This window comes from Lutra lutra, chromosome 1 (assembly GCF_902655055.1).
Source record: "Lutra lutra chromosome 1, mLutLut1.2, whole genome shotgun sequence".
NCBI classification, from domain to species: domain Eukaryota; kingdom Metazoa; phylum Chordata; class Mammalia; order Carnivora; family Mustelidae; genus Lutra; species Lutra lutra.
Genome location: NC_062278.1, coordinates 210,226,008 through 210,237,667, shown reverse-complemented (window position 1 = coordinate 210,237,667; position 11,660 = coordinate 210,226,008). Strand labels below are relative to the sequence as shown.

At 53.3% G+C, this 11,660-nt stretch overlaps 1 protein-coding gene across 6 annotated transcripts; it reads right to left on the bottom strand.

Annotated features, from left to right (window-relative positions):
- Positions 1-1,007: 1,007 nt before the first annotated feature.
- BST2 (bone marrow stromal cell antigen 2) lies at positions 1,008-10,818 on the bottom strand. Of its 6 annotated transcripts, none has more exons than XM_047698373.1 (5): positions 10,365-10,818; positions 9,482-9,557; positions 9,064-9,124; positions 8,663-8,792; positions 1,008-1,590 (listed from the first exon to the last, which is right to left on the bottom strand). In XM_047698373.1, exons 1-4 carry the CDS (start codon positions 10,665-10,667, stop codon positions 8,672-8,674), a joined length of 561 nt encoding a protein of 186 aa, XP_047554329.1. In that variant the 5' UTR covers positions 10,668-10,818; the 3' UTR covers positions 1,008-1,590; positions 8,663-8,671. The 6 variants fall into 6 exon arrangements, with proteins under 6 accessions (XP_047554329.1, XP_047554312.1, XP_047554307.1 ...); XM_047698356.1 differs by having other exon boundaries at positions 1,008-1,550; XM_047698351.1 differs by lacking the exon at positions 1,008-1,590 and adding an exon at positions 3,040-4,594 and having other exon boundaries at positions 10,365-10,817.
- Positions 10,819-11,660: the final 842 nt, after the last annotated feature.

Genomic DNA, 11,660 nt, shown 5'->3' with positions numbered 1-11,660 from the left:
CATGCAGGAAGAGGTGCAGAGGGAGAGGGAGAAACAGGCCCCCCACTGAGCTGGGAGCTCGATGCGGGACTCGATCCCCAGGGCCCTGGGATCACGACCTGAGCTGAATGAAGGCAGTTGTAGAACCAACTGAGCCACCCAGGCGCCCTGAAGTGAGGATTTTGAAGACCTACTCTGCTACTGCCCCTCGGAACTATTTGTTACTTAAACTATAACCCCTGGAGGATTTTACTAGTTACCAAGCGCATTTAGATATGGCCTTAAGAAAAACATATACTGGCAGCAGGTCTTTGGGGAGAAGGATGATATACGACCATGAAGCTGGGCAGCCGGGAACGCCCGGTCAGCTCAGGGTGGAACGGAACACCGCCTGCTTTCCTTTTCGGTTATCGCTCCTTTCTCTTTCCAGAAGCGCCTGTTGTTAGATGAGTCCTTTGAATGTGCTTGATTAACTATAAACTTTATCCTCCTTCTTGCTTGTCCACAAGACATGTGACTGATGTTTGACCTTCATCGGTTCTTCTGTTGGCTATTGTTTCTATCTAATAAAAGTGAGACTGGGACATTGCTCGTGGCAGCAGTCTTTTCGACTGTTGTCCCCGGCTCCCAATCTCTTGCAGCTGACTTGTTTGTGCCTAATTCTTCTCCCGTTCTCCGACTGGAAGCGGCACCAGGGAATCAGTCTGCTTCTGTGTTGCTCAGAGTGTGGAAGAGAAATTGGCTACTTGTTGACTCAAGGAAAGAGAAGGTCCCCATGTAAGGATTGGATGAGCTATTCCTCCCTGTGCCTAACCCAATTCCTGGAAGGATGCCAAGGAGGATGAGGGTAGAGGTTGGCTCAGTTCTGTGGGGGTGGGATACAGAAAGCCTGGGTTTCTTAAAGATTTTATTTATTTGACAGAGATCACAAGTAGACAGAGAGGCAGATAGAGAGAGAGAGAGGAGAAAGCAGGTTTCCTGCTGAGCAGAGAGCCTGATGCGGGGCTCGATCCCAGGACCCTGGGATCATGACCTGAGCCGAAGGCAGAGGCTTTAACCCACTGAGCCACCTAGGCGCCCCAGGCGTGGGTTTCTACTTGAGCACCTGTTACAGTCCGTGTTAGGGGTGGGAGGGCTGGTGAGTTGGGAAGGTGTTGGTCAGGAATTAGGTACACGATGGCGCAGTGCCGCTTCCAAGTGGGGGCTTTGCCAAAGAGGAAGTAGGTTCGAGAGTTAGGCTCCGTGCAGGGCAATATGGTGGGTTGTCTCCGTGTGAGCAAAAATCCTAGGTGTGGGACAGATTGTTGATTAAGATGGGCTTTGGAAAGGGAGACTCCTTAACCTTTGTTGTTGAGGAAGGCGAGGATGGTGATGGTGTCAGAAGTAGAAGTGGGCTCAGCAGGACTGAAGAGGAGGCATCCACAGGTGGGAGAAGGCTGCTAATTGGAGCGGAGAGGTTGCAGAGATCTGATGCGGGAGCTGGTCTGCGGAAGTGGGGGCTAGCCCTAAGACCCCGGGGGAGAAGTGTCCAGGTTAACTGTTTTGTGCTAAGGCGGAAAGGTCTCAGGGTCCTAGGGGAGATGGAAATACTGAAAAACGCATCTTTAAGATCTAAGACAGTGAGGGGCGCCTGGGTGGCTCAGTGGGTTAAGCCGCTGCCTTCGGCTCAGGTCATGATCCCAGGTCCTGGGTTCGAGCCCCGCATCGGGCTTTCTGCTCAGCGGGGAGCCTGCTTCCTCCTCTCTCTCTGCCTGCCTCTCTGCTTACTTGTGATTTCTCTCTGTCAAATAAATAAATAAAATCTTTAAAAAAAAAAAAGATCTGGGACGCCTGGGTGGCTCAGTTGGTTAAGCAGCTGCCTTCAGCTCAGGTCATGATCCCAGCGTCCTGGGATCGAGTCCCACATCGGGCTCCTTGCTTGGCAGCGAGCCTGCTTCTCCCTCTGCCTCTGCCTGCCACTCTGTCTGCCTGTGCTCACTCTCGCTTCTCTCTCTATGACAAATAAATAAATAAAATCTTAAAAAAAAAAAAAAAGATCTAAGACAGTGAGGTACATGAAGGAGGGTGGCATGGTGGGGAAAGGGGGCTCTGGCTTGGGGAGGACTGCCTCATTGATCATTCTGAGATACTGAACTAGTCTCTAGCACTGGTTTTTTGTCGGAAGGGATTGGAGTATTGTAAGGAGAGTTAGTAGGCTTTAATACATTTGAGGAAAGATGGGCGACTGGGTGGCTCAGTCCTTAGGTGTCTGCCTTCGGCTCTGGTCATGATCCCAGAGTCCTGGGATCTGAGCCCTGAGGGTTGGGCTCCCTGCTCAGCGGGGAGCCTGCTTCTCCCTCTCCCTGCTTGTGTTCCCTCTCTTGCTGTCTCTGTCAAATAAATAAATAAATAAATAAATAAAATCAATCTTTAAAAAAATACATTTGAGAAAAGGAATTTTCGGAAACGAGGGGCTGCAAGCCTGAGGTTTTAGAGGATGTTGGGGTTTGGAAGGGGAAAAAGTAGGCTCCTTGAGGTGTATAATGATGGGGGTGAGGTGAATAGCCTTGACAGGTTGGGAGGTGTCCCATATGGACGAGGGACAAGGAATCATAACTGGAGAGAATGAAGTGGGAGTGATGTGTAGGTTCAGTAGGGAGTCCCAAGAATTGGGATTGGGCGTGTACGGGGTGCCAAGAAAAGTGAGCCTCTACTTTGGTCATGATGTCTCGTCCTGGATCGGGGTGGGGGTGGGGGGAGGAGATCTGATCTCCCAGGGCACATGACAAGAGCTGGGTAGCTGAAGGGTGAGAAAGAACACCATGAACCCCAGCAACAGAGATGCGGGAGGGAGAAGAGGGTCCTGAAAATCCAGGGATATCCTAGGGAGTGTCAGTCCTTATCCTGAAGAAGTCCCAAGAGATCCCCTGGGATGGGGCTGACTCTCCCCCCTGTTTGGGATCTGAAGACAGGTTTTGGGAGGTGCCCACCCCCTACTTTGAGGATGGGGTCATCACTCTTCAGGCAGGGCAAGAGGTTTTGGGTGGCCCTTTTTTGCTTTTGCTTTTTTTTTTTTTTTTAAATTGGGACATGGTTTGGACCAGTGGCCAGGCTTACTGCAAGTGTAACAAGCTCCTGGAGGGGACTTGTTGAATGTTTGGGTCAAGCCAGCAGAGTGAGACTTTTCTAGAATAGCTCCGGTAAGGGCAGTAGGCAGGAGTTGATAAACCTGAGATCGTTTTTTTTTTTTTTTTATGTCCCTTTCTCATTTCCTCTTTGATTTCCTCCTCTCTGCTGTTAAAAACCTTGAAGGCTGGGTCTAGTACGTTGGATTGAGGGGTTTGTGGGCTTTATCTAGTTTTGCTTTTCTAATATGTGGGTCCAACTGGGAGATGAAATGCATAGCTAGGTTCAGTTTTCCTGCATGAGAGTTAGGATCAAGGTTGGTGAGTTTTTGAAGAGCCTCAGTGAGGACAAGAGGACAAGAGCAGGATTTTTATCTGATCTCTGGGTGGTCTCCCTATTCTATTCCTAACCATATAGGTCCCTCCACGATACATCCAGAGGAGAGGGTGAATTACTCAGATTCCTTAGTGAACCTGGCAGGATGCGTTGAAAAAGAGCTAAGCTTACATCTTGTAAGGGAAAGATCTGGTGAGCAGAAGGGAAGGTAGACCTGAACCATGCCCTCTGCTCCAGCCACTTTGCCAAGAGGGAATTGGGGGGCGGGGAGGTTGGGAAGGGCGGCCGGAACACGTGTGGGCAGAAGGATCCAGACCTGGAGGCAAGCGCTGAAGGGGATGGGGTGACAAAGGGTCTTGAGGGGAAGGAGAGGGAGTTGGGGAGGAACCAAGGGAGGATCACCTGCGGGTGGGTGGAAAGGTGGGTGGAAAGGCAAAGGCCGGTCAGCAGAGCTGAAGTCTGAGTGGGGAGAACCCGGGAGAGGGAGAGGGGGAGGGGTCTTTGGGGAGAGGAATATAGGGCAAATAGTGGGAAGCCCAGGATGACCAAGTTCGAAGAAAGCTTTAAAACGATGTTAAGGTGGCCGGTGGGCTGGGCGGCAAAGAATTACGCAGAGATTAGAACCCCAAATTACTCACTCTCCAAGGGAGGAGAGGGGCCAGACATCAAGAGAGATGTCTGTCTGGTGAGATTCTGTAAGGCTGGGCCTTTTAAAGGCTTTTAAGGGTGTGAGAGGGTTGCAGCTGAGCCTGTGGGGGAGGGTGAGTGGGGAGGGGGATGTCGATGTTTGCTTGGCCCCATAAAGCAGGAAGTCACAAGTTACTGCGGGGTGGGGCTCTTTCTGGGGCTCAACCGGGATGTGGGTTCCCACTAAAAAAGTATGTGCTTTGTCGTTAGAAAAGAACATGCTTCGTGGTGGTGGTCTGTTTTTTTATTCTTTTTTAAAGGTTTTATTTACTTACTTATCAGGGGGAGAAAGCACAAGAAGGGGGAGCAGCAGGGAGAGGGAGAGGGAGAAGCAGGCTTCCTGCTGAGCAAGAGCCTGGTGGGGGGGGCTCGATTCCAGGACCCCACGATCACGACCTGAGCTGAAGGCTGATGCTTCGCCTCACCGACTGAGCCACACAGGCATCCCGAGGTGGTCTATTTTCTGAGAATGAGGGGGCACCATGACCTGGAAAAGGAGAGAGTCAGGGCCAGGTCAGAAGCCTGTGAGTTTTGTCTGTGAGCTTGGCTGGAGAGGGGCTTGGAATAAAACACTTTCACCTTAGGCATCCCCTCTGTCTTTAGACATGCTAATTTTTGATTGCTTATTTTATTTTTTTAAAGATTTTATTTATTTGGGGCACCTGGGTGGCTCAGTCTGCTCAGGTCATGATCCCAAGATCCCAGGGGCCTGGGATTGAGCCCCATATCGGGCTCCCTGCTCAGCGGGGAGCCTGCTTCTCCCTCTCCAGCTCCCTGTGGTTGTACTCCCTCTCTATCTCTCCCTGTAATAAATAAATACAATCTTTTTTTTTTTTTTAAGATTGTATTTATTTATTTGACAGACAGAGATCACAAGTAGGCAGAGAGGCAGGCAGAGAAAGAGGGGGAAGCAGGCTCCCTGTGGAGCAGAGAGCCCGATGTGGGGCTCGATCCCAGCACCCTGGGATCATGACCTGAGCCGAAGGCAGAGGCTTTAACCCACTGAGCCACCCAGGCGCCCCTAAATAAAATCTTTTTAAGATTTTAAAATTTTAAGATCTTTAAGGTCTTTAATTTTAGATCTTTTTAATTAAGATTAGTTTTTTTTTTTAAAGATTTTATCTATTTACTTGACAGACAGAGATCACAAGCAGGCAGAGAAGCAGGCAGAGAGAGAGGAGGAAGCAGGCTCCCCACCGAGCAGAGAGCCCGATGCGGGGCTTGACCCCAGGACCCTGGGACCATGACCTGAGTCGAAAGCAGAGGCCTTAACCCACTGAGCCACCCAGGCGCCCCTAAGATTAGTTTTTTTTTTTTTTTTAAAGATTTTATTTATTTGAGAGAGAGGCAGTGAGAGAGAGCATGAGCAAGGAGAAGGTCAGAGAGAGAAGCAGACTCCCCATGGAGCTGGGAGCCCGATGCGGGACTCGATCCCGGGACTCCCAGGATCATGCCCTGAGCCGAAGGCAGTCGTCCAACCAACTGAGCCACCCAGGCGTCCCAACCCCTAAGATTAGTTTTAATCTTAATTAAAATCTTTAATTTTAAGATCTTTTTTTTTTTTAAAGATTTTTATTTATTTATTTATTTGACAGAGAGAGATCACAAGCAGGCAGAGAGGCAGGCAGAAAGAGAGGAGGAAGCAGGCTCCCCGCTAAGCAGAGAGCCCGATGTGGGACTCGATCCCAGGACTCCGAGATCATGACCTGAGCCCAAGGCAGCGGCCCAACCCACTGAGCCACCCAGGCACCCCTAATTTTAAGATCTTAAATTTTAAAATTTAAGATTTTAAATCTTAAAAAGATTTTATTTATTTGTGAAAGAGAGGGCCTGAGTGGAGGGGGAGGGTAGAGGGAGAAAGACAGGGAGACTCCCTGCTGAGCAGGCAGCCCTCACCCCAGGACTTTGGGATTATGACTTGAGCCAAAGGCAGGCAGATGGTTAACTGACTGAGCCAGCCCAGCGCCCTTATTTTATTTTTTAACTCAGAATATTTGATTTTTTAAAGTAGGCTCTATGCCCTACTCTATGGAGCTTGAACTCATGATTCTGAGACCAAGAGTCACATGCTCTACAGACTGAGCCACTCAGGTGCCCCTTGACTGTCTTTTTTACTCAATATAGTCTTCATGCCAAAATGGCCCACCCTTGGCCCCTACAGGGGCATTTCTAGAAAGGAGAGAAGTTTCTACTCAGCCACGTGTGGGGGCTTGGGAGGAGAAGCTGAACAGTTTGAATCCATCATATTGGGCAAACCTGTCCCCCATCACCATGGGAACACAGCCTAGGCATGGGCTGGGGAGAGGGGAGGGGCGGGGCCGGGGAAGGGGCAGCACTGTTTGGGACTGTCTGGCAGCCGAGCTGGGAGTGGGAGTTGAGGATGGTGGGGAAAGTGAAGCCCCCTTGGCCCCTCTGACCTCTAGGAGCCGCTCTAAGTTTTAGCAAGCACCTTTAGCCCGAGTGATTGACGCACTAAACCTTTCTTTGTGTATTTATGGATCCTGCGTTCTTTCCTGGAAAGAACAGAGCAAGTCTGCACTGCCCGGGGGAACCAAGGACCCAGAATCCCATGCACGAGCTGCGAGTGGGCACCATCAAGACTGCACATAATCAAGAATTATCTCAGACCACTGCCTCCCTTAACTGATTAACTGCCCTAAATCCCTTGAAAAATCTCTGGGCCAGGCAGAAAACTTGGAGCTGGTTCTTGGAAGAGAGTCCACCTTCTCCCCAGGTGGCCAGCCTCCTGAACTGCGCTCCTGCTCCTTTCCAGTCAGAACCCAGCTCTGGAATACCTGCCTTTCCAGCTTCAAGGAACTGGTTGGGGGGCCAGGGTTGGGGGGCAGGGCCGGACTGAGGGAGGTCGCGTGAGAAGGGTTTGCTTCTGGAAATCAGAAGTTTCAATTCCCTGAGCAGCTCAGAAGCCCTGATTAAGTCCCGGAACTTTTCCGATTTCAGTTTCCCTATTGGTGAGGCGGGGCAGGGAGAAGAGGGGGGCTGTTCCGAGGGGGTGAAATGACTCTGTCATCCTAAAGCAGCCCCACGAACTCCTCCTGAGCCCTCCCACAAGCTGGGGAAAGTGAGGAAAACCCAGAAGCTCTGCCTGGAGAGCAGAGGTTCTCACAGGAAGTGAACCTGCTTCCCCCAACCATGGCAGACTTGGTAATGTCTGTGGTATTTTTTTATTGTCACAATATCCGGGGGCGGTAGGGGTACAGGCATCAGGTGCCCTGAGGCCAGGGAAGTTGCTCAGGATCCTGTAGCACCCGGGGTAGCGTGTCTTCATCCTCCGTAGAGCCCAATCCCGCTCAGAAGTCAACAGTACCCACAAACACAAAGGTCCCCACCCCAGGGCGACAGCAGGAAGTGGCTTGGACAATAGCTGGGATTCCAGAAGGGCTTCGAGAAAGATAACAGAGGAGGAAGGATTGATGGAGGCTGGGAGGATCCCTGAAAGTCGACTTAGTGTCTATCGAGGCAGCAGCTCTGAATTTTGAAGAAGCAGAGAGACTCTTGGGAGGAGGGGTTCCCGCGGAAGGAATGAGTTTGGGCTGGGGTGGGGAGGAACACCGTGACAAGGGCCTGGCCTGTGTGTGTCTGCAGATCCAGGTTTGAATCCCAGTCCCAAATGGTCTGTGGGATGGAATTGGGAACTATGATGGGATGTCTGCCCTGCCACAGCCTGGGTTTCCCCCACCGGACCGGGCATCAGAGGATGCAGTGAGGACATGAGGGGAGATGAGAATATATGAGTAGAATGCTTGGCACACAGTGAGTGCTGAAGGAGGGTGTAGAGTCCTGTGTGATGAACCCAGTGAGGAGGGCCAGGGAGGCAGAGGGATGGCTCCTGCCCAAACCCCAAGGGTCCCTGGGAACATTCTGGAGTGGGGAAGCTTGGGTGTGGATGTCAGTTGGTCTGCCCTCAGCTGCAGGGGAGGCCCCGGGTGCACGGAGATGACATAATGGCATTCACTCCAGGAACTTAAGAGTATGATCTCCCCTCCAACCAAGGGATGTCTACTTTTTGGAGTTCAAAGACTTCAGAAGTCAGTGAGCTTCTGGAAACCAAGAAACCAAGAAATAGGTACTCCCCACCCCATGTGCTGCCCTGCTCTGGGGGCAGGCGAAATCAGGGGCGGGGTGGGGGGAGGAGGCAGCCCTGGGCCAAGCGCCCTGTTGGTCCATCCCAGAGGCGGCTCCTTGTCCTCCCCCCACCACCATCACTATCTTGCCCACCTCCCCCTAACCATGCAGCCATGTGGCTCCCTCAGAACTGGTCTGGTCAGGGAAGCCTTGAAGGGTAAAGTCCAGGCTGTGAGCTAAGGAGACATCATAAGGGGGACTTAGGGCGGCCTGGAGGAGGACAGAAGGTGGCCCCGCCCCGTTCCAGGCCAGCTCCCCACTCAGGGAGCTCTCTCTCCCTCCCCTCTCCCTCTCTGTGCCCTGCCAACTATCCTGTAGGCAGGTCACCTCCCCAGACGCTGTCCTATCCTAGACTCCCTCCCTCCCTCCCTCCCAACCCCAGCTGTCTTCTACCCCAGGCCACCCTTCTTACCAGCAGGCCTCAGGCCAGCAGAACAGTGAGGCCCAGGAACAGGCACATGGGGACCATCAAGGGGCCGAGTGATTTCGAGGAGCTGCTGAAGCTGGTTTCCCCTTCCTTGCTCCAGGCCTCCTTCTCTTTTCTGGGGGAAGATGTGGGGACAACTGAGGCAGCTGCCAGGGCCTGCACCAGGTCTGGTCTTGTCGCCCTTCAGAATCTCCCCTCCTCCCCCACCAAGTCAGTGGGGAAGAGAGTGGGCCGTGGCCTCTCAAGCCTGGTGTGACCAGAGGGACAAGGCTGGGATTCAAACTCTGTGCCCTGAGCAATGGGAAATTTGCAGGCAAAGGGCGTTCTGGGTCTTGGGATGGGACAGGTGTGGTGAAAGGGGCACGGTCAGGGGCTGCGGTTCAGACCTTAGTCGTTCCACCTCCTCGAAAGCGCCCTGCAGCTTCTCCTTCAATTTCTCAACTTCTCCTAAGGCGGGAGAGAATCAGGGGACCTTGTCAGCACAGTGGTATGGTGGCCCGGACACGGCGTGACAAGTGGCCACATTCTCTGCCTGGCTCTACCCCGGGATCCAACACCGCCTTCAGTCCCAACCTCACGCCACCCCACCTTGGAAACCTGGGGTACTACTTTCCCAACCTTCACTGGATTCTGACCACTCCCTGGTGACCCCAACCCTGGGACTTCCTCCCGCCCCTCCCCTTGCCCCCTGTCCCTTCCTCCCTCCCCCGCCCCTCCTCCTCCGCCCCTCCTCCTCCGGGGTTCAGTGCTTGATCCACCCCTCCCAATCCCCCTCTGCAGAACCCTGGCTTTATGCTTTCTTACTCTGAAGCTCCTCTCTTCTGGTGAGCTGCTCCAGACTCTGGGCCTTCTCCATTTCCAGGGAAGCAGAAAGGTTCACCTGGGACCGGGGCGGGTGTGTGTGTGTGTGTGTGTGTCAGAGACTGGCCTTCTGGCCTGCGGAGTGGAGGTAGCTGCTGCTGGGGGCCCTGGACCTCTCCCCCAGGCCCTGTGATCAGAGGGGCCTGAGTCCAAAGCCCTTTCAGGTTTCCCTCCAACCCTCCCTGCACCCCGGTCTCCCACCTCTAAGAATGGCCACAACCTCCCACCCTCCCAGGGCACCTAAGGATGTGATCCCCGCACTAGGGGATTTGAGGCTCCCCACATGGGAATTTGGAGGATCCCTATGCCCAAGCCCTCGAGGAAACGCTCAGACCTCATGGGCTATTGCCCAAGACTTAGATGTCCTCCCCTAAACCCAGAACATGGGGATTTCTGAGCCCAACTTAGATATCGTGGGGAGTTTCAAGGTCCCCCATATCAGGACCCACGTGAACATTTCAAAGTCTCCCAGGGATAGGGTGGGTGTATTCGGAGCCCCACCCTTCTTTTGGAGGCTTCAGTGAAGTCTCCATCCCAAACCTTAAAATGGGATTTCTGCTGCCCGAGACCGGTGCAGAGAGCAGCTGCTAGCTCTCCCAAAACAGGCCGGAGACTCTTCCCACATTCTAGTGGGGATTTGGGTGCTCTGGGGGCGTTTAAGGCCCTGCCCGATACCAGCACCGCTGAGAAAGTTTAGAGGTCCCCAAACCCTAGCGGGAAAACCCAACTCCCGATGCGGGGGCCCAGAGGAAGTTTCTCCACCCCCATCTAGACCTGTGGGGGCCGCGCAACCACAGGGCCCCTCCAGGAGTTGCCGGTCTCTTACCACGGTCTGGTTGCAGGTGGCAGCCTCCTCCATCGCCCCCAGTAAGTGTTGCCGGGTTTGGGCTCGCTGGAGTTCCAAGAGGCGGGTGACATTGCGACACTCCTGCTCTGCTAAAAGGCCCTCCTTGCAGGCTTTGCTGTTGGCTTGGACAGCAAAGATGATCAGGGCCACCAACAGAGCCAGCACCAGCAAGGTCAGGACAATGCTCAGCCACTTCCACCCCCGCCGCTGACTGTTGGGCACCATTGACCCTGATTTTTCAGTCACGGGCTCAGGCCAATGATGGTAAAAAGTTGGTGCCATCTAGATCTGCCCCTGGATGTAGGGAGTTTGGGCAGGAAGTAGGACGTTGGCACCTTCTACTGGCTGGGGCTACCCCCTTATTAACATAGGGGCCATCCCGACCAATGACACGTTCCGAGACAATCCTCCGACCTAGAGGTTTGAATGGGGCATCTGTAGGCAAAAAACAGTTTGGGCTTTCAGTTTCAATTTCCCAGGAAAAAGGTAGGTTGTTTGCGGTGAATTGAAACCTTGAGCTTTTCCGGTTTGGCAGGGGGCTGGTGCGAGGGGAGCTGGAGCAGCCTGGGTCTGGCCATCTGAAGTTCCCGCCCCTCTCCCGCTTGTAACTGAGGGTGACAACTGCTGTTACTGAACGTCTCATGCAGGCCGGTCTCATGTTCGTGGGTCCCAGGACCTGAAAAGATTGTGGCTGTCATTGGCTCAGCTCCAAGCTGGGGAAACTGAGGCTGAGAGGGGGTTGGTGGACTGGGTGCGGGGTCTGGCTCGAACCCCAGAGGCCACGTTTTGTGTTTAAGGTTCTCCATGGTGGTCACTTAGCATCTCTGCACCCACACAGGGTGTCTGAGGAGGGACTGAAGGCTGGAGAAGCTCTGGTTGGGACCCCAGGACGGAGGCTGCAGTTTCCCACTTGGCCACCAGGGCCGCCCTAGCCCTCAAAATACGGTCTCCCAGATCCTGTCCTGGCTCCCGCAGGGAATAGGCTCTTACTTCTAGAATCTGCCTCGGTCATCCCAGTGATAAAGTTCTAGAACATAAGTGAGGTTCGGAGGGGTGAGGTCCGGAGCGGTGAGGTCTGGAGCTGATGACCAAGAAAGAATTCTCAAGACATCTCTGGTGCAAAATGGTGGTTTATTAAAGCACGGGGACGGGACCCGTGGACAGGAAGAGCTGCTGCTCGGGGTTGGGAGGGATGGCGGGTTAAGTACCCTGCGGTTGGGGGAAGGTGAGGGAAAGGGAGGCTTCAACGGAGTTTTCATATGCTAAAGAGGGCCT

Bases quoted from the DNA above. Each gene is read 5' to 3' on its own strand.
- BST2 (XM_047698373.1), bottom strand. From the start codon at position 10,667: ATGGCACCAACTTTTTACCATCATTGGCCTGAGCCCGTGACTGAAAAA. The intron at 9,558-10,364 runs GTAAGAGACCGG...CCCCGGTCCCAG, and splicing joins CCACCTGCAACCAGACCGTG to GTGAACCTTTCTGCTTCCCT. The intron at 9,125-9,481 runs GTAAGAAAGCAT...CTCCCGCCTTAG, and splicing joins CAGAAGAGAGGAGCTTCAGA to GAGAAGTTGAGAAATTGAAG.